The sequence below is a fragment of the Protopterus annectens genome, chromosome 10.part0 (genome assembly GCF_019279795.1).
Source record: "Protopterus annectens isolate FY-2018-M chromosome 10.part0, PAN1.0, whole genome shotgun sequence".
NCBI lineage: Eukaryota > Metazoa > Chordata > Ceratodontiformes > Protopteridae > Protopterus > Protopterus annectens.
The window spans coordinates 1,108,212,794-1,108,235,780 of NC_056744.1; the positions used below are offsets into that span (position 1 = coordinate 1,108,212,794).

Here is a 22,987-nt window from a genome sequence, read left to right on the forward strand (position 1 = left end):
GCAGTAAGTTCATCCTTTGATGTAGTCACAAATTCTATGACCTTCACTTACCCATGAGCCTATATCTCTTCTACAAATGAAAAGCGCTACCATCAACTTCTTAATGGACTAATTTTCATTTTGCTCCATAAACAGTTAAGAAGTAACCATCCATTACCTTTTTCACAATCCTGACTTAGTACTGGCTGGTATAGCCATCTCATTCTGCTGCAATCAGCTGTCACAAAAAAATTCATTGTCAGAGGGAGAGGAAAAAAGCAGGCACTATTTCACCTATCCAATCCTGATACAAACAGCATATTTAGGAGGTTTGCTTTATGTCTCAAATTAGACATATGGAAAACTGCATTTTTCTGTTAATCCCATTTTGAAGGTGAAGCTGAGACATCTCTTAACAAGTTCTTCCCTTAGAACTGGCAAGGTGTGAGTTAAGGGGGCATTATCACCATTATAAATAGAATTAATGACAGACACACTTTGTAATAGTTTACTAGGGATATGTATTTTCAAAACATTTTAGATGGGAGGCAGGCATCATAAAATTATGTTAAAAGCAGTGGACACATTCATCTTGGGTATACGGCATACTGGCCATATTATCTATATCTTTGTAAATTTGTCTGTCTGTCTATCTATCTATCTATCTATCTATCTATCTATCTATCTATCTATCTATCTATCTAATTAAATAAGCTGCTAACTTGCTAACTGGCTAGCCTCTATTGGGATAGAAAAAGCTTGTGGATTTTGTCTGAGGTAATTTCAGTGCCTTGCAAAGATTTGACCGAATTTAAGTATTAAAGCAAACCTTTGTGTGTGTGTGTGTGTGTGTGTGTGTGTGTGTGTGTGTGTGTGTGTGTGTGTGTGTGTGTGTGTGTATGTTTAAATGCAACAAATAAACGAGGTAACCTAGCTTTTCAGTTCAGAAAAAAAATAATCATAATCAGTGTGCTCTTCCCCTCAACATATTTTAGTGTGTTCCTTTCAGTAAATGTAATACAACAGATTGTTTATTGCTAAACAGAGGGGAATAGCCTTACTCAGCCTCGCTTCTCTCAGTTTCACTTTGTTCCCCTACTCTACCTCCATTCCTGCCCATCCCCAACATAATTTACATTATGTTTAATGAATTACTGCCCCCCATACTTCCATGACCCCCTCATTCTCTTGCTGTCTTATTTGCTGTGCATATCTTTAGCCTATCACACCAAACCCAACAGGATACTCTCACTCACCACATTATTCACTGACCTTTTCAATATAATTACTTTAACATTATCTTACCATATTACCTAGCAGTCAAGACTTCAGAAACAGTATCGTCTGTATTTACGTATCTACTGTTTCGATCTAATTTGTTCCTGTGCAAGTCATTTCACAGCATCTCATCTCCACTCTAATTATTTTTGTTTTCTGTATTGCTCCTCAACCTTTAGTTCTCCCATCACTCAATTCAAATCCATAGAATTATGTGCAATAACATATATTACTACCATGACATATATTATTTTTATTATGCGGAGTATTTCATTCATCCCATCCATTACAGCATTATTTAAACACTGCAATATCATTATGGCAGACAAGTCAACCTCATTTTCTCGTACTGTAACTGACAAGTGATTCTCTTGCAGTTCCCTTCATTTTGGTATACATTTCTGTGACATAAAGGTCAACATCTATGACTAACTGAATTTGCTGATGATTATGAACTAGGGGTGATTTTCAAATCTCATTATAATATTCAAATTCTCCAGCAATGGCTGGGACAAACAAATGTTCACTGTAAATTAATAATGGGCTTACCCTCAACAGCAAGAAATTCAGCATAGTTATCTTTGATAAATCTAGCACCATTATTCCTTACATATAGATAACATGGGTCTATATTATGTTATCGAACATTCAAAACATTGACAAAGTAAACATCAACACCAAAATAGTGAAACATGTAAATGCCGAAAGCTACAAATACCAAAAATAGTATTGTTGAAAAATTATAGTTGGCCACAGCAGACTTAGTGATGTAGTACGTTGCTACAACATCCGTAACAGTAAAATGCAACAAATAAAACAATTAACACAATGATAAACATACATGCAGTAATGTCAAGGTTTACAAAATTTTATAATATATAATGAAACACATTTTATGTTAACTAATGCAAAACTCCTGAAAAGTATGTAATTTACTAATTCGGAAGAAAGTTTCAAAATGCATGCTTTTCAAACTGTGGTTAAATTATGTTTCTACATGAACATACCGCACAAGTACACTAGTTTCTATAGTGCAAATTCACATTTATTTATTTGGAAATTCACATCACAAATTATATTTTCTTCTATTGTGCAATAGATACAGTTAAGGTGCCATACAGAGTTATACATTTTGTATGTGTTTTTCACTAGCAACCAGAACGCTATGTTGGCCGACTATGACAATTTGATATTATGTTTTTCTACATTTTCAGCTGTCGCTTATTCTGTTGTTCAATATTTTGGTGTCGATGTTGATGTTGTCAATGTTTTGAATGTTCGATAATGTAATATAGACCTGATAACATCCCGTTTAAATATGATACAGTCAATGGGGACTTGGATAGATATGTTAACAGACTCTCCTTTGACCATCATGTCTCTATGGTCTTGTCGAAAATCTCTCTGCCTTACACATCCATCCATCCATCCATCCATCTACAATCCCTTTTCCCATTTTTACACATGGGGTAGTATCTCCTTATTGTCTAAAGAAGTTATAGTTCAACTTTTTTCATCCATTATTAGCCTATGATTGAATATAAAGAATCATTTGGCATATACTTTGCTAAGCACATGAACCAGTTAGAGAAATCTCAATGTTTCCTCACACAAGATCTCTAGTCTTTGTACCCTTCACTATTCTGCAATACTAAAGACCTGTTCCTCTACTTAGTGTCATACAGATTCCTGAGGGATGATTTCTGCTTAGCCTTTCAAGCTATGAATGACCCAACACTCTTTAAATTCCTTCACCTAAACAGAATCAAGTAGTAAAGCAAACACTTATTCTAGAGATGTAAATCTATACTACCACATCAACAGCATCAGATGACATGACAGATTCCTAACACAAACTCCCCTGTTTCTGCAATAAGCTGCCCTATTAATTAGAGTACTTTGCAGCCTTTAAAACTAGTCTGGTTGATGGGATGGGTGATCAAAAATTTTCACTGGGAATATGTGGAGAAAGTCTGCTCAATGGATGACATTGTTAGTCTCCCACCAGTATTGGGTGACATGGCTGAACTTCCAAAGTGTCTCCTTGGCCATAAGCCTAGTAAGAACTTATCAATCCATAAACAATTTTTCCTTGGTCATTAATTTCATCCCATCTTTCTTTATGGTGACATCTGTTTACCATCTCTCAGTTTAATTTCTCCTTGGGTTCCTAATACCGTGACAACAATGGAGCCCATTAATACGTCAGGGTGTGATTTGAGTTTATTAAATTAATATTGTTTCAGTCTTTGATGTTATCCAGGAGTGCTCTTCTCAGCACCCGCAATATGCCTAGAATTGCCTCATTCTGTAATTCATACGGGATTACATGTATTGGTAGCATATCTAAGTATGACAATAAATTCTTTTTAATAGATCTATTGCTCCTGCTACTACTGGAACTGTCTGTGTATCTTTCTTTCACATTGCACTGTTTCTGCCTGCATATCCTGATATTTCATGACTTTGTCCCTCTCTGTACATAAGACACTGTAATCACTAGGTGTACAATTTCAATGTTCAATGTTATTTTTGCTTTTTCTCATGGAATACCATATATGTTTTTCTCTATTTTTTTGAACTGTTGGTAATGGGTGATCCTATGTGATAGACATTTCATCATTCTATGTAATGTTTTGCTGTTCAGGATTCCAGTGTTTCTCAGCTACTTCTGTACTGTAGTGTTTGTACAATCCTCAGTGCAACAGTCTTGTCACATTATTATGCCTTTCAGTATACAGGCCCTCTCCAATGATTCTATCACACCCAGCAACAAGATATTTGACAGTTTCCAGTTCTTTTTTACAGAAACTGCATTTGTCTGTTTCTCTCATCTTTTCAATAGATATTGTAATCCAACATGTACGTAGTCCACTGTCCTAGGCCACCAATATTAACCTTTCGTCTTTTGGTTTCACTTCACCTCTCTTTATCCACTCCTGCATGAAATTTTGGTTAACACATGTTTGTTCTAGGAGATCTCTGTACTTGTTAGTAAATTTATGGATTTTTGTCATGTCTTTCCTTTTCATCTGATCCTTCACCGTATATTATTCCTTTTGTTTTTATGCAATTCATTTGCTGTCTGACATTTAACTATTTCTGGTTTAATTTCTATTCCCACTTGACTCTGAAATGCTACTGCTAAGCTAAGTAGAGATGTCACCTTAGATTTGTTCTCTTCATGTTTTCAAACTTTCACTATGTTTGGATCTGGTGAGGTCAGCAGATATGTAAGTAATCCTATGATTGCGGATACACACATATAATCAATTTCAAGGAGGTCCATAATGCCTTCAGTAAGGGGAACATATAATGTTGGTGGACACTGATTTTATATATCACTTGATAAGAATGAAGCTAGTCAATTACCCCAAAACTGTAAGTAAGAAATGAAGAGCAAATTGATCTACAGCTTGGACATTATTCCTACATGTCAAGGTAGTTTTTCAATATCAGTTTTAATCTTTTGAAGTATTCCTAACGGAACTTTATTTGCATTTGTTCATGTTTCATAGTTAATCCTTTATTTATCCCAAAATTACACTCCCTCCTGCTCAAATTCCTTTATATCACATTCCTTTCCCAGGTTAATAGTTTGTAGCTTTCCTGTGTTACATGTTTACTTTGCACCTTTATCAAGGACAAATGTCCTTCTTATATCATCTGAGAAAGTTCTAACCATGTGTAGTAGTGCTTTCAACTCATCATCTGATGAACTATACAGTTTTAAGTCACCCACAAAAAGTATGTGAGAAATCTTTAAACAAGGTTGTTTTCTGGAAGAAAAATTTTAACCATAGCTTAATATGTCATGGAAACAGCTTAAAATGTTAAGAGCAATACAAAACAGCAGCACTGAGAAATAATCACCCTGAAATATCTCCCTTTGAATTTTTGCCTCTGGGATGATATTCCCCTTTTGTTAATGCTCAACTGCTAAGTGGTTTGCCACAGTTTTATAGCCACTGTCATGTAACTGATCAATGCGGGATGTATCTTATTTATCTGTAAGCATTCCTTTATCTGTGATAACAAGTTGCTGTCAAATGCTTTCTTGTAATCTATTCATATGATACTTAAGTTCTCCTTTTTGCAATTCTCTGTTATGGCTTTATTTAGCAATAAATGATCCTTTTTTTCCATATGACTTTCTTTTGTTACTCTTTTGCTCTATTGCCACAATTATTTTTTTAAATGACTACAACCTCTGTCTACATCATTTCCAGTATATAGTTTGTATATTGTTGGAAGGCAAATTATTGGTCTATGGTTCTTAGGATAGCTTGCAGGTTCACTCTTAAGTATGAGTATTGTTTTTCCTTTTGTTAATCAGGTAGGTGTCTGTATAAGTAATTATTACTCAGGGCTAAATCTATGCGTAAAGATCTTAATGCTTTTAGCCAGAAGTTAGGTACTGTGTTTGGGCCTGGAGTTTACAGTTTAAGACTTTCTCTTAATTTTGTCTCAATTGCTCATGCGGTTACTTCATCCCATTTCATATTCTTTACATTACAGCTCCTTACTGTTTCTTTTAATTTTTCTATCATCTTTGTTATTTTCAGTGGGCATCTTCATAAATACTTCTCCAAAAAGTACCAATTTCTTCTTTTTTTGAGGGTTTCTATTACTTTTACTTTGTTTCCCAGTTGTCTATAAAACATTTTTGGTTTGTTAATTAATTGCTTATTTTGTACTTTTCCTTTCTATTATTTGCATACCTTCTAAGTTTTTCTGCCTGTGATGGTATTTTTAGTTTATTATTCTCAACAATATATGATAAATATTGGTCTGTTTTGATACTGTGCATTGCTTTTACCATATCTATCTTTCTAAGTACTGTTGATGATGTGTTCCCTTTTCTATATTCTTCTAACAGTGATATTTCTTGTCTTAACTGTTTTATAGTTTTCTTTATTCAGTGTTCCCATTGCAGCATTTTATTTATTTCATTCCTTTCCTTTATTACTCTGCATTTTTGGTAACACTTTATCTGTTATTATTAGTTTAGCTCTATTTATAATATATTCTCTCTCCAAAACAGCAAACCATACAGATCCTGAAGATTTTAGGCATACTGCTTATTTAGACCTACTTGCTAAAATCCTGGACAAAACAGTGTATGAACAAATATTAAAATTTAGATAGGCAATGAGGATTAAATCCCAAATTTGGTACTATTACAGCAATATTCTCTGTCTCAAATTACATCCCAAGCCGGTAATTTGTTTTCCCAAGCAGATGTTTTTGAATATTTCGTCCAGTTCAACAAAGTTCTATTTTCCACATTCTATACTGACCACATTGTTTACATTGTTCCATTTTGCTCCTCTGCTTCTGTGCATTTCATAGGTTCATAGTTTAGTATTAGGCTATCTGCCCTTGTAGGACATTTTAAGCCTAGTCAATTACCCCATGTGAGAATCAAACCCTGTACCTTGTATCTGTAAGGTAAACACCTTACCCATTATGCCAACCTCCCACCTTATTTGCACATAGTAACCAGTAACCCCCTAGAAATCCTTGACAAAGGATTTTCCACAAGATATACCAGAAACTGGCTCATCTGCAGTTATTACACAAAAAACAAGTCTTAAAAGCACTATTAAAAGCTAAAAATAATCAACGAGTCTTGAAAATGCCCCTGGATGCATGTCATGAAGCACAATTTAGCCACTCCCCTAACAGCACTGTTTGACCTCAGCCTCCATGCAGGTTTTGTACTAAGCAAATGCAGAACATCTATAGTGATTCTGCTGTGTAAAGGATGACTTTTCACAGACCCATGCAATTACAGATCTGTAAGTCTGACCAGCCTCATATGCAAAGCCATGGAAAAACTTATCATGGCACTAATCAATAAGGACATAGGGAAGCTATAAACACTGGGCACATCTAAGTTTGGATTTGTCAAGGCAGCTCATGTTTACTCAACATGGTGGACTTTTTTGAAAAGGTCACCAAAGAAAATCGATAAAGATGAAATGGTACTGCATACCTCGACCTGACCAAGGCTTTTCATACAATCCCCCCACTCAGGCAAGGCAGAAAGCTAAAGTAACTTAGAATAAACCCCAACATTACTTACTGGGTTGTTGACTGGATCACAGATAGGATACAGGAGATCAAAATAGGGGAAGCTACCTCCAGAAAGAGACCAGATAGCAGTGGAGTCCCCAGGGTGTGGTGCTGGCACCTCTCCTGTTTGGCATCTACTGCTCTGAAGTAAAAGCCAATACCAATGGGCTCTGGCTGACTAAGGTTGATGGCCACAAGCTTGGAGCAGTCACTGAATTTCCAAATGATTTAGCCAACTTGCAGGAATGTTTGTCCAAAACAAATAAATAAAAGGTACTAAAAGCATGGACTGAAGCTAAATGACCAAAAATGCATTACCATATCCTTTGGGAAGTTATCTAACCTGGAGAACTACCACACTGACAATACACCACTAAGAGTTGATATTGTTGTTCAGGATTTGGGAAAGTATGTGGACAGTGACCTAATTTTTTGACCATGTGTCCACTTTCATAAGAAAATCATTTTGTATTGAGCAGGTTATAAACAAAGGAGTCCAGATCTAGGGATGTCACCCCCCCCCCCTTCATCAGCCCTGATTAGGCCAATCATTAAGTATAATGCTCCTTTTGGCATGCATCTGTCCAGGCACATGCAACAACTGGAATGCCCACCGAGATACCTTACTAAAAGGATTACAAGGCCTAAACAATATGTCCTACATGGACTGACTCAAAGCTCTATCATTACAATCATTATCCTATTGACTTCTAGGATCCGTCCCAGTAGTGATGGACCTACTGCACATTATCAAGTCAAGTGACATCAGAAATACTTAGTCTAGGGATCTAAACCTCTTCTGCAACTTCAACAGAATGATTTAGAGGGACAGGTATATCTTGCAGAGGACACCACTGCTCTGGAACAGACTTTCCATCCATGAAAAACAAAGCTCATCTCTGTTCATATTTTAGCTCAACATGGATCTAAGGATAGTAATAGAAAATTTATCGCAGAACTTCCCCCGTACTACAACTAACGGACAGATATGGCTCCTAAATGCTTTATCCCACGCATGAATCCCCTATGGTATAATCCCAGTTATTCTCACCAGGGGTAATATATAACTTGACCATGGGATGGGTGAGGCCAGTCTAACACCAAATGGGGTAGTTAATTCAAGCACCAAAGGGGAAGTTGGCTAGGCTTAAAATGGCCTCCAAAGGATGCTAGCCTAGTACTTACCTATGGACCTATAAGGGATTTGATGCCTGTGGTTATAAGTACAGTAAAGCTGCTAGAGTCTGTGTATACTGTGGGTATGTAATATAGCTGTTGTCACTTTAAGACTATTGTACAACACTGCTATTTTAAGAATGCATGTATCCCATAATGCATATATTTCGAGGCTGGTTTCATACAAGTGTTTTTGATGACTAGTGTTGACATAATTTCTGCAGAACTAAATATTATTGTTTGCTGACATTCTGATATTGTCATTGGTAATTACTGAGTAATCAGAGCTACACATTATGACAATGTACAAATAAATCCACCTTCTCAACAACATAACAAAATCAAAATGAAATGCACAAGCAGGGTATATTGTAACAGATCTATCATAACTTATGATTCATTCTCAGGAAGTCAGTGTTGTCTGTCATTATTTTATTAAGATGATAACATTCTTTGGCTTTGATGCCATTTAAAAATTGTTTTATTCATTCAATTTCTCTTTTATAGACATTAAGTTTGCCTATTTTCCTGTTTATATTCCATATTTTGCTATTTGACACTATTCATTTCAGCAGACATAGAAAAATGTCACAAAACCGTTCTAAACCTTTAAACTGAATCTTTACTTTTCTGCAACATACAGCACACCCAATGTGAGAGTCATATAGTCCATTACTAACATATTTATCAGTTGTTGCACAATATTTTGGCTTATTTCCCCAGTGTCACTGTAGCAGCTAAAAGAGGTGAGATCTTGTAAAACAAATATAAAGAAACAAACTGAGCTCATCTATTAGTCTAAAGTTTACACTGACTCAAAAACACTGAAAAAATGGGTACATAAATACTAAAAAGCAAGAGGTAACCTGTACAGTCTGAACATTAGAGCTGCTTAGCAGAGTTCTGCAGCTTGCATTTGTTTTAATAACTTATATTAAGATATACACATAGAAGATGTAATGTGATGTTGTCAAATATTTGTCGTTTTGAAAAGAGCACTTCCTGTCTTATCACATATGCCTAAGTGCATGCCCGCAGAATCCCACATATGCATGTATGCACATGCACACATACATGCACTCACATACATTCAGACAGACGCACAGAGACAGACAGAAAGATGTGCATGCACAATCACACACACACACACACACACATGCTCGCATGCGCACACACACACACACACACACACACACACACACACACACACACACACACACACTCACACACACAAACACGCATGCGTGCACATGCACAAACATGCACATGTATGTATGCATACACACACACACACACACACACACACACACACACACACACACACACACACATGCACACACACACACACACACACACACACACACACACACACACACACACACACACACACACACACACATACACACACACACACACACACACACACACACACACACACACACACACACACACACACACACACACACACACACACACACACACACACACACACACACACACTATACAGTAATGAATACCAAATCAGTGTAATTCTTCAGTGTTTATTTTCTGTGGTTATTTATTATAATTCTTACATTTGTTTTATTTATGTAATTAGAGGCATTGAACCATAAAACTATGGTGAGCAACAAAACCACTGACCTATTAAAATGGCATTTTTTAGCTGGCAACTCATTTAAGTTACGAATCCCATCAATATGTTAATGCATGCAGGCCCACCTTTTAGACTTTACTTTGACATGGATATACTCAACAACATATATACAAGATTTTGTATGATTGAGCACATTTAGTAAACATGCTTGACCTTGATGAGAAAAGTATATATTTTTTTGTGAAACAGTGCTCAAGAATAACTTACCTTTTAGATTCCATAAATTTGACCAACAGTAACCATGTTATTTCACTGAATACCAATGTGTATATTTTAATCACATGTACCCATTTTACACACGGGTAGTTTACAACACAACAACCATTCTGTATTTTATTACAGCATCCATGTATATGTAGTCCATTATATGGAAATGAACTTTCATCAAAAAAGGGCAAGTGTTTTAGTTGGTCTCTTACATAATAATAAAAATAATAATAATTATAAAAAACCCCTGCAAAATGTCATATCTTACATTTCATCTGTTCTTGTATTTTGCAATAAAAAATATCTATAAACTAGGGTATTGCCTCCACCAGAAAGTTTAAAGATGAGTTACAGACAAGTTTGAGAGGAATGAACCTATATGCATAATGCAAACCATGCATTGTGAGTTTTTCTAGGAAATGGTTTGCCTGAGCAGTTGTGGCAGATCATTTAAAATGCCGGTTCTGAACTAAATGCACTAAGGCAATTTATTGCCAGGATTTCAGATATCTGCTTATTACTACTGCCTTCATAAGTCAAAGATTTGTCTGACTACGTCTTCCATTCTTCTCATATTGTTGTGCAGCTATCCAGGCAACTATCACCATGAATCGTTCTTTGCTATAGGGAGAGGATGGGTACTCATTAAAAATCAAAAGGATACTGTATATGAGATATGGTTTAAAATATCATTTACAAGTATTTCTAATGCTGGGTGCTTTCATTTGTAGGTTTTATGTTGTGCTGCCTAACTTAGGTGGTTAAAATGCTGTTTAAACACTCAGCACTGTATCAATTTGCATACAAATATTTAATAATTTTCTTACTATCATTTAAGTGATTATTCTAACAGTCCAAAAAATAATTTTAAAATAAAATCTAGAAGCACAAAAGGTTATCATGTCACAGTATAGAAGATTTGATGTACTTACCATTTTTACTGATGTCAAGTTCCCTGAGGTTAACTAAACTAGCGATGGATGTCGGCAGGTTGGAAAGATCATTATCTGGTATACTCAGTTTCCGGAGAGCTTGACAGTTGAATAATTGCTATAAAAATAGAAAATGCAATTATCCATTTGCGTTACCCTTAAGTAGATTGCCAAGAAAGATTACAGTTTCTGTGATTTATCTCAAATTCTAAATGATGTTTCAAAACTGCAATAAAGTTTTTACAATTCTCATAGGATAAAATGAATGTTAAGTTCAGGAACATTTGATTTTGCTACTATTTTTATATCACATGGGCACATAAAACTGATTTATAAACTAAAACCAAGCAAGCACAGATTTTTAATGTAAAGTCAAGTGCCAGTATTTGCAATTCAATATACTTTTTCACTATAACTGACAAATCATTTTCCGTAAGCTCTTTTTAGGAGAAACACTTAATAGCACATTTTATATTAAAATGCATAACTAATTGATTTTATGTCCTGCCATAATTTTGCAAATGAGGTGAGTAAGAGAAAGAAATTTTTATGGACTGCATACGCTGTGAGGTAGTAACAATGATGAATGAGAAGACGGTAATACTAACCCCAAGGCAAAATTAAGAATTAATGTTTGATATCGACAGAAATTATTTCTCACTCGATAAGAATAACCGATTTGTTGATACTGTAATTGTTTACATTATAAAGCATCAATATTCAGAGGTTTTTCTCTTTATTTTTGTTCTTTATCCCACTCCAGAGCAACTGTGATGTGCGGCTGTCCATTTGGCAATACCATTCATACTTTCACCCACTTCTAATTGCTGTTCCCAATGCTTCCTTTAAAGCAGAAGTTGGATAGTTCTCAGATAATTACAAGGCATTACAAGAATTAGTTTCCAGTGTTTACAGCGAGCAGTATCACAAACATAGGCGCTGTTTATTTCAAACTGGGTATAATTTTCAATGTATCAATGCCATTTTTTTTTCAAGGCTGAATGTAGAAATTTGATCAAAACAGTACACAAATAAAGACTGATAGAATCAACCCAATGACTGTGTGATAAACGCAATCAGCAGCCCACAGTCATGCCTATTCTTTTGTTATACTACCAGATGTATTGAAATCTGTTCCTTTATTTTGTCGCTGTTAAACGTTTCCATTACTTTTATTACTACTGGGATGCTTCTGTATGATTCTGTGGTTTATGAGTGTGCAATGCATCAGTGGACTGTGTTGTTCTTTCTTCCTATGAACCCCTTCATTAGCAAATATCTTCTTAATGTGGTGACACATTGAGGTGAGCTTTCTTCACTGGCAGCTGAGAAAAGTGCCAGCTAGGACAACATGATTCACTTCTTTTTCCTTCTGGTTGGTAGCTCATATCTCTAAGATTATTTTCATACCTGTGTTTCCAGTACAGCCAAAAGTAACACTATTGCTTTCTCTGCATGAACACTGCAGTGAACTGATCCATGTGCTGATTTCAAAATACTCTTGCACATTTCTATAAAATCTTATTTAATACAGAAACACCAAGAGATGATTTCTAAGGAGTCCTGCAGCTTTTTGAGACACACGACTTGGAATAGTTTGTCTTAGAAAAGGAAGATGGCAGAGATGTTTCTGATAATGCATGTATAGGAATCCTAGACATACAAATAATTAATGTGGTAAACACAAAACAAGGTAGGCCCTAGACTCAGTTCCCATGATTGTGTGAGAAGCATGATAACCTAGAGGGGGTCACAGTGCAGGGTTTCTTCCTCTCTGGGGTAGGCCCCAGGCTCAGTTCCCATGACAGTGTGAGAAGCATGATAACCCAGAGGGGGTCACAGTGCAGGGTTTCTTCCTCTCTGGGGTAGGCCCCAGACTCAGTTCCCATGACAGTGTGAGAAGCATGATAACTCAGAGGGGGTCACAGTGTAGTGTTTCTTTCTCTCTGGGATGGGGAGTGTCAGGTGAGTTGGTTTTGCAGCTTGTTGAAGATGCTCGCCTGGGGGCCTCTGTTGGGAGGTACATGTAGCTCAGCTTATGGACAACAAATTCCAGGGCAGACCAAGGAAATGAAGACATTATAGGCCTCATCTTTCCACTGAAACATGAGGGGGTCCTGCAGGCAGAAATCTCAACTTCTTACCTCAAGAATCAAGGGCAAAAAGTGAAAATAATAGGGGGAAAAGATCCAAGATCAGGGGTACATTTTAAATATTACTCTAATTTGCTAACTGCAGGTTTTGAATCAATGGGTATTTTCTGAATAATAAGAAATTTGAAACTCTTTATGTCTTGCATTACTGACTAACTGTAATCTTCAGCAATATACCACAAAATCAAACATTTTATAAGGGAGAGGATCACTCCACCAGTGTATATCAAGATTATATATTCCCCGTAGTGAAGGAGGGATGGGCCTCTTTGAAACTGATTACATGTATAGATCTGCAATTGTGGGACTCCACACATATCTGCTGACCTCACAAGACCCAAATGTAGTGAAAGTTTTGAAACATGAGGAGAATAAATCTAAGATGACTTCTCTGCTTAATTTAGCAGAAGCATATTGGCGTCAAGCAGGAATGGAAATCAAACCAGAAGTAGATAAAAATTAAGCAGCAACTGAATGTGCTAAAAAATAAAAGAAAGAATATAAGGTGAAGGACCAGATGAGAAGGCAAGAAATGTGGAAAAAGCATAAATATAGTTGCAAGTATAGAAAACTTCTGGAAGAACATCATGTTGATCAGGAACGAATGCAGGAATAGTTAAGGAGATGCAAATTTAAACCAAGAGATGAAAGGTTAATATTGGCAGCCCAAGACCGTGGGCTATGTACATGCTGGTTTACAACGTCCATTGAACATGTGGGAGAAACAGACAAATGTAGGTTTTGTAAAACCGAATTGGAAACATTTGCACACCTTGTTGATGGTTGTGACATACTAATGACAGAAGGACTGTATATTGAAAGGCATAATAATGTGGCAAGGCTGTTGCACTGGGGATTGTGCAAACATTATGGTATTGAAGTGGCTGAAAAGCACTGGAAACATGAGCCACAAAGGATCATAGAAAATGATGAAGTTTATAGCACATGGGATCACCCATTACCAACAGTTCAAAAGATAGATTCTAAAAAAACAGGTATAGTGGTCCAGGAAAAGAAGACAAAAGTAGCATTGATCATTGAAATCACTACACCCAGTGAGTACAGTGTCTTGTGTGCAGACAGACCCAATGTCATAAAATATCAGGATTTGCAGGCAGAAACGAGAGCAATGTGGAAGAAAGATGCCTAGATGGTTCCAATAGTACTAGGCGCAACGGGTCTTATAAAAAAGAATCTGCAATTGTATTTAAATATGTTACCAATCCATGTAAACCCATATGAATTTCAGAAGGAGTCATTACTGCGCATATTGCGGATGCTGCGAAGAGCACTTTTGGCTGACATCTAAGACTAAAACAATACTAATTTCATGAACTTTAATCGTACTTTGACTTAGGAATGGGGTCCATTCCCATCATATATTAGAAACCCAAAAGATTTGGGGAAATTAAAAATGAGAGGACAAAAATATTAGGTGAAATAAGGGAAGTTTTGAAAATTGGGAAAAGCTGAAAGGTATGTCAGCAGGATGTGTTCAGGAGGTTCATGGGAATAGGGAAGTTTGGCCTGCCTGCAGTGCTTACTATCATTTAGACTATCGGTATGATCAGTGGCTTCGAAATGGATGGACTCGTAAAATGGTAAACATCATTTAACCTCATGCAGAATCTGTCAACGTTATCTTCCTAATAATTCACAGGACTTTGAAAAATTCTTAACAGTTCACTACCATGTTTGTGGCAAACAGTAAATGTATTATTAAAAAAGAGGCATTCTAAAATTCTTCTCTCAGTAATAGAATCATTAAGGGAGGGATTGTTTTACAGGAATAAATTTTCTTAAAGCTCTCAACTTTACAGTTGTCTGACACATTACTTATACTTAGCAAAATAAAGTATTTTGGCTTTCCACAGTTAGGGGTCGTCAAAGCGGAACTCCGATCCGCTAATGATTGGCAGTGGATTTGTACAGTGCCAAGTTGCCAGTCCAATCTTCAAAGAAGGCACACACACACCTACCTGCAAGTCTTTAGACATCACTCAACCATGGGGAGGATAAGCAGACTCCACACACAAGGTGCTCCAGCCAAGAATCGAACGGGAGAACCTCTTACTGTGAGGCAGCAATGCTAACCACTGCACCACAGCGGCCATACTTAGTACTGCCTTTAAATTATCACAGGGTGTAACTGCAGTATCTGTTACACTGTTCTTATGTAATGACAAAAGGAAGTCCTTATTACACTACAGCTGTGAAATAAATGAATATTGTTGCTTATTTACAGTTCATTGCAGAAATTAGTTTATGGTATAAAAGCTGAGTTTATGCAAGGCAACTTTTAACATTTTTTAACAAAAAAGAAAAATAATTCAATTAACAATGAAAGGAAAAAAACAAGAAAACAATGAGTTGAAAATCAGGGAATTCTGTTTCTTTCTTTCTTTCTTTCTTTCTTTCTTTCTTTCTTTCTTTCTTTCTTTCTTTCTTTCTTTCTTTCACAGAATTAAATGCTTGCATTGATTGTTTTCATGTTGTATTTTTGTCTCTGTGGCCATCTGCATGAAATTGACTTTACCAAAATAAAAATTACATATCAAGAGAAGATAAAGGAAATTATGAGGCTTTATAAAAGTAAGCTTGTCAAGCAATTCTGACTTCATGAAAAAAAGATTAGTAGTACGACTAAGCTTACCGCCCAACCCTCCTTCCAATGTTGTTGGAGCAGGTGCTCATTTCTACACAACTTCATTCTTCATTTTGACTACAGTGCAATCTTTGGTGAAGCTATGTTTCCAGGCCATACTGCTCTTGTGTCATGCCTCTACAAATGCTTTCCCCCTTAGATGGGTGGCTCAGCAATCCCATCCTTCACCAGGAAGATCCTTCCGCACCTAGGCTGGTAGTCAAATGTGGGTCACTGATGCTCCATTATGAATCTGCCCTTGTTTGGCATGAATAGTTTAACTTAGTTTTGTTTCACTGAATCAAACATTAACAACGCAAAAGCAAAATAAAGATTACCAGAGAAACATAACAAAATGCAAATTATTTCAAGGAGCTACACATCTTAAACCCCCCACCTCCAATGAAAGATATCTACTTCTCAATTACAACAGGACAGATCCAGGAAAGTTACAGAGGTTAATATAAAGTCATCAGGTTACCAGCCAATGGCTTCTGTTATTAGTCTGTTGGGGAAACATCAGAAACTATCAGATGTCAGATTTATTATTGCAGGCCGGTGTTGACTGACATTTCATAGTTACAGATATCTCAGTCTGACTGCAAGTAAAGCAAAGCTGTTTCACATAAATAGCCTTACATCTTTAAGAAATTATTTGCATATATGACAGAACTCTCAGTGGTGTGATTTAGTGCTTTATCACTTGTTAGTGAAAATTGTACTCTAGAATAATTTACATTGTATGTATCAACCTACATAGCTGCAGTACCTTGTTATTACTGATGCAGACTTAATTAGCAATTATTATGTATTAGTAGCTCTTTTGTTAGTCCTGCATAAACTCTGAAGTTACAATACATCTGTCACATTTCTATGCTATTTACTCTGAAAAGTCATTTGTAAATCTCTGTGCTAACTTTGCGAGATAAATACTCTATACATATCTGATAGAAAAAGTCATTAACTCAGTGAAAACAGATGCAATATGTCATCATTTTATGTGGACATCTTTTACTTTAGCAACTGGTCATAATTGCATTCTAGGGCATGTTTTCAGTTGTTAATACGTGAATAATGTGAAGCTTATGCCTTATGCTTTATGTTCTTAAACAGGGGGTTGACCTTTGGATAGATGCTTTTGTCCAACGATGCCTATCCAGAAAGGGGCTTACAGGGAAGAGGTATGCATTTTAGATGGCTAGGGATAGTAGTCAATTGGCTGGGAGTGAGGCTGGATTAGGGAATGTGACAGGAAGGTATAAGCAGGTAAAATATAAACTGGTGAAGTAAGGGGGAGAGCAGGAAGGATGCTTATGGGAGGGGCTGTGGAATTTCCAGCCAATTGGTACAGGCATTTGTGAAGGTTACATCCCATGTCAGTGCTCAAGCAACAAACTGTGATGTCAGGTACTGGCTTTGGTGGTGTATGTTCTAAGGTAATGTTGGACATTCTCTTTATGGTAGGCAGTAGGCAGCTTTTTTGGTTGTGTTGGTACTAAAAGTATAGCTGTTTTCTGGTAGTGAAGTTGAGGCAGACCATATGGTACCAGAGGTTTGTTGAGTTTAGAGGGATGAGGGTGGTTCTAGTTATCACCAGGGCTAGTCATATAAGTATAGGGTATTGGAACATGTTATAGTAGTGCAGTCCAGAGTTTGGGGGCTGGCTGATCAAGATCCATTTACGCTCAACTATTCTCCTCAAAAATGGCAGTATGGATGCTCTCTCGGTGCTTCCTGTATATATTACTGTGCTTGTTTTGGGTGAATCTTTCTTACTGACAACTGGTTCTGAATGTTGTTTTTTTGTCCTCCCTACAGTACAGTCTGTTGCATCAAATGCTTACATGGCATGATCTATGCCCATTTCTGCCTCAGGTTGCACTTCAGAGTGGGTTGTTCTTCATGTCGATGGTGCCGATAATGGAATTTGGAAACGTCCATGATGCCGCGCAAAAAAGTTCAATTCACAACCCTGTTGAATGTATTAGTAGTGGGTCCTTGGAGATTAGCTGGGGATTTCAACAGCTGCAGCTCACTGTGTAGTAATCCTCCCTCCACCCCCAGTCACTGGCTGTTGCTAGGATTCATAGGGAGAGGCTGAGTGTATCTGGGTGATTCAGGGATAGCAATCTTGCTGGATAGTTGAGTGACTCTACTTGGTCCTTAGTCATACAGGCTAGACAAAGCTGTGGACTATTTTTATTTTAGGCATGTTTAAAAATAAATATAAAAAGCAGAAAAGTATAATAAAGTTGGCATTGGGTTTGTCACCCCCCCTTCTCAGGGTGTGGAAGGAGTTCAGTGGATCTGCCAAGTAATGGAAGGGATAGGGCCAGTTTTTTCAATACTTGATTGCACTGGGAAGGGGAGAGCTGGATAGAACATCAGTAATGTTTCAGAACATGAAAGGCCAAAGGGGGGGGTAGGAGCTTTCAAGAGGCCAGTTGCTTTAAAATATGTGATGATCCACTGCATACATTTGGATGGCATGCAGAACAAAAAAGTATGCTTATTTTCCTCCATCTTTTAAACAATTTTGTCTATGATTTAAATGCATTTTAGTCTCATCAAAATCTAATGTGTGCACAGAAGAGAGTGTGTGTGTGTGTGGGGGGGGGGGCAAGATAGCAGGGCTATTCGACCTTTAAATTATTATTCTTGTTTTTTTTTTTTGCTATTGCCCCTTTTTTATAATTTTAATAAATTAGATGAAAGTTTTTATTGCATAATATCGCTAAAGTACCACTATGTTATGAAAAATGTAGAAACTAAAACAATTAAATTTATAGTTGCTGCTTCACTGGAAATGTCAAAATGTCAGTAGTAGTAATATTCTTCTGCTGTCCGCTCCTTAAAGTTGATAAGTTATAACAGACGTGCAGTAACACTCTGATGTAGGGGTGGTACACATACCTCCCAGTCATCCTTGATTTGCTGGGATGTCCCTGAGTTTGTCTTCAAATTTGCTCTGTCCCTTCTTAATCCTTTTTAAAGCTGGCAATTTTGTGAGATAGTAGATTGCACTTACCAATGACAAAAAAAAGAAGTATAGATGTTTTTACTTCAGACAATACATGTTAGTTCACATTCTTTTATGCTGTCGACTTCTCAAGTTAGTTAGAACGCATTTTACTTATGGAAAAAATAGGTGTCCTTGGCTCTCTGGGTCATTGTGCATTTGTTTGTGGCTCTGGTGGTGAGAGCTTGAGAGCTGTGGTTGCACAGCTGGGTGCTTATTGATACCTAGAGGCAAATAGCTAAGTGCAAGGAATTGCAAAAGTGGGTCACTGTCAGCAAGCTTATCTTAAATTTGGAAGGATAAACAAAGACACTGCATGGGAGCAATGCTTTTATAAAGAAAGACACAGGACATTACTTGTCATGTACTGACCTTCAAGAGAACAACTTCTGTGACTTTTGATAAGTGAGATGCAGTTTCACGGAACAGCATAAGGAAAGTCATCTTGGGCAGCCCTTCATCCAAGGCAAAATAATAATACAATGCAGTTTATAAAGGCGCAGGGGACATAAAAGGGGAGGAAACTGTACAAGATACTTAAAGAACTGACTTTCCCATGATGATAAATACCTTGAAGCTGTAAGTGCAGTCACTTACATCATCTAGACATTAATTTATTTTCATATCATCTCAAGATTTCATTGGAACATTAGAAAGCAATGGAACAAGCTTGAACCAGCGAAGAAGAAGCTTAGAGAAACGTTACACCAAAAACAAGTATAACTTGCAGACCAGTTTTATTATTCATATAAAGATAGCAATCACAATCACTTGTTGAACTCAACAACCAAAAGCAGGATCATGTTCTGGCACCTGTGAACCAAACAGCAATACAAATTTGAGATGCTAGCCCTCCACAGAGCTATGTGAACTCCTGCCCAGTACCTCATGCTGGCAAGTGAGTAAAGGAAACTTCAGCTGAAACATAGATTCATGTTGCCGCTATACTTGAGATATTGTTACTTGTTTATTATTAATTATGAAATTAATCAATATTTCTATATGTACTTAGTATTTCAAAAACCAAGGGACTTACAAATTATTGCATGGCATCAGCTGTAATTTTAGATGTTGTTGAAGAAAATTTTTTGATATTTCCACTTTAAGTTGAATATTTCGAAAATATTCAGTGTTATTTATATTGTTAATTATACAATTAGGCATATGATTTCATATTTCTATAAATATCTAAACAAACACTCAGAGAAACATTTCTTGCTGTCAAGTGAAAGTTTATGTTTGGTTAACCAAATTGTTCTAACAATATATGTCTAGGTTGTATGGTTTCCAAAATATAGCAATTGGTTTATGAAAGTTTAGCAAAAGCATATTTCTACTCATAGCTGTGGGTTCAGTTCTAACATCTGATTATGTCCATGTGGGGTCTGCATGTTTCCTCATGTCACTGAGAATTTTTCCAGGATACTCTTGCTTCTTCCTACATCTAAAAACATACAGGTTGACTGCCTACTTTATAATGCCTCCATATATTATAATTTTATTTGCCTTTGCACCCTGGCTCTTTGCTGCATTGTGCTCATAAAGTTGAACGGTAAGCAGGACAACGTAAGGGGGGCACAATTTAAGAATTGCCATTTGGATATGAGTGCAGTACTATGATTCATTTAAGCTGCCATACCTGATATTGTGACTGCTTAAATGAATTATTTGATATCTTAGTCTGTGCCTCTTGCTATAGATTAAATAATTTTTGTGTTGGTATTCAGCTTTGGAAGACACGTTTTTGCTCCTCAACCTTAGAAGACCTTTTTATTGTTTGTTTTTGGTCCTCAGTTTCACTTTGGGGGGGGGGGGGTGCCAGTCTGCAGACTTCCCAAGGTGCTAACTGAATTGCCCTGTATCCAGAGTTTGATTCCCTCAGTTTCCATTTGCCTATTGTGTGACTCTGAGCAAAATACTTAACCAAACTGTCAGTTTTGCCTACTGGGTTTAGCTTCTTAAATAAAAAAAAATCAACTATGGCACATGTGACCTGAATTTAAATATGGCTCATGTGACCCGAGTTTAATTAGCAGCTTGGGTAGTTGATGAAGCTAGAAGGAAAGACATCCATCCTTCTCCCTAGGGTGGGGATTTAATGTCAATAACAGGTAATAGCAGTCTTTCAGAGGAAGGAGGCAGGCATGCAATCTGTAGGGGTGAAGATATGATGCATCAAGCTATCAATGGGTGGCACCTTAAACTGAACAAATGCACCGGAGTGTGCACTTGTGTATATGGAGACATTGTGGTCCCCATGGTCATGCAGGAAAGCAGAACCCATCACCCTTACAAGAGGTTAGGCTAATATAGTAAAAATGGACTGTGCCTGGATTTCAGAGAGGACAAAAGTGACTCTTGTGACTGCCAGAGTGACCCTCCCCTCGAATAGCTCTTACAATAGTGGACTTGGGTGGATTCTCACCATTAGGGGATAAATGGACTTCAGACAGATTATGGGAGGGTTGATGTTCAGCAGGTGTAGGGGCAAGAGGTACCTAGAAAAAAAAAGATGCAACATAAAAGCATAATAAGCTCATATGTCCAACTGCCCCAATAATGATCCTTAAAGTAGGATACTACAACTCCTATAGTATTATGTCTCAGCTCCTGGGTCACAAATAAAAAGCTGAGTCTGTGTCTAGTGAGTTTATCCAGCTAACAAATGAAATAAAAAAATAGATAAAAATTACAGATAAGAGCTAAAAATAAAAATAAAGCCCTGTGTTTTCACTGTTTTGAAAATTCTCCTTAAACAAAGATATCACATTTTCAGAAGAATTATTTCTTTGTACCATATGCTTCCTTACTCTGTTCTTACTCTTCTAAAAAAGAAACAAATGACCGGAAAATAGTGCGGCTTCCAAAAACATGCAAACAATGTAAAGAAAAATCGGTATTGACACAACACGGCTGTGGGAATAAACTATTTATTAAAACAAAAGTAGATAAAATGGTAAGCACTTTTGCGATAACTTAATCGCTTCTTCAGACCAACACACATTAAAAAACATGTTCTTTTAAAATATCGACCAATCAAAGACATGTGCATTCACTGTCTCCCAAAAATAAAGGAGCTCACATACATTTTAAAAATATTTAAAAAATATTTTACTATTAAAGTGCAAGGTTCATAGGAAACAAAAACTTGTAGCAAACAGGACATAACTCTATTAGTGCCTTAGCGCTAACCAAATAAAGATTTATTCATTTTAGTTGTGGCCTCTCTGTCACTTAGTTGGATCCTTGGATGCTGTTGTGGTATTCATTTTTGTTTGGTGCTCTTTACCTGGATCTATTTATTCGAGTTGCATCTTTATTTGTGCTTTTAGTAAATTTACAATATCCAGAACCTATCCAAACTCACTTACCAACCACTTTCCAGCTATACCCATAGAAATACCACCCACCAGCCAAACACTCAACAACTTAAAACAACCCAAAACTTTTCTAAATTCAATACAGATTCCTTCATCAATACAGTAAAAACCTGTAATTGCTGGACCCCTTGCTGAGGCAGTCAATACTTTTACTATCTTAAATACACAGCCATGCCCCACTCTGCAAAAAAAGGCTGAAAATTAACCATGTACCATGGTTCACTACCCAGACAAAAACCACAATATCTAACAGAGACAAAGCTTGGAAAGAATGGGTTAAACTTATAATTACCTATAACCTGCAACTTTATAGAGAATTGCACAATATGAGTCAAAAAATAAGTTAACTAGTATAGCTATCAACAGCTTCAACACAAAACTGACCCCCAAATATTCTGGGCATCAGTACATAACCTGTTACATCTGATCTCAAACAAGGAACCCAACCACCCTTCTATAATAATTCTCCACCAGAAATTGCAGCCTT

The 22,987-nt window shown here is 36.7% G+C and overlaps 1 protein-coding gene across 3 annotated transcripts in view; it reads right to left on the reverse strand.

Moving 5' to 3' along the window:
- Positions 1-22,987, reverse strand: part of LOC122813499 (leucine-rich repeat-containing protein 7-like) — a 2,638,896-nt gene that overhangs the window by 698,982 nt on the left and 1,916,927 nt on the right. For all 3 annotated transcript variants that reach the window (XM_044085845.1, XM_044085843.1, XM_044085844.1), the window contains one exon: positions 11,305-11,422. In XM_044085845.1, the coding sequence (XP_043941780.1) occupies positions 11,305-11,422 (118 nt within the window). The remainder of the gene's footprint in view (positions 1-11,304; positions 11,423-22,987) is intronic.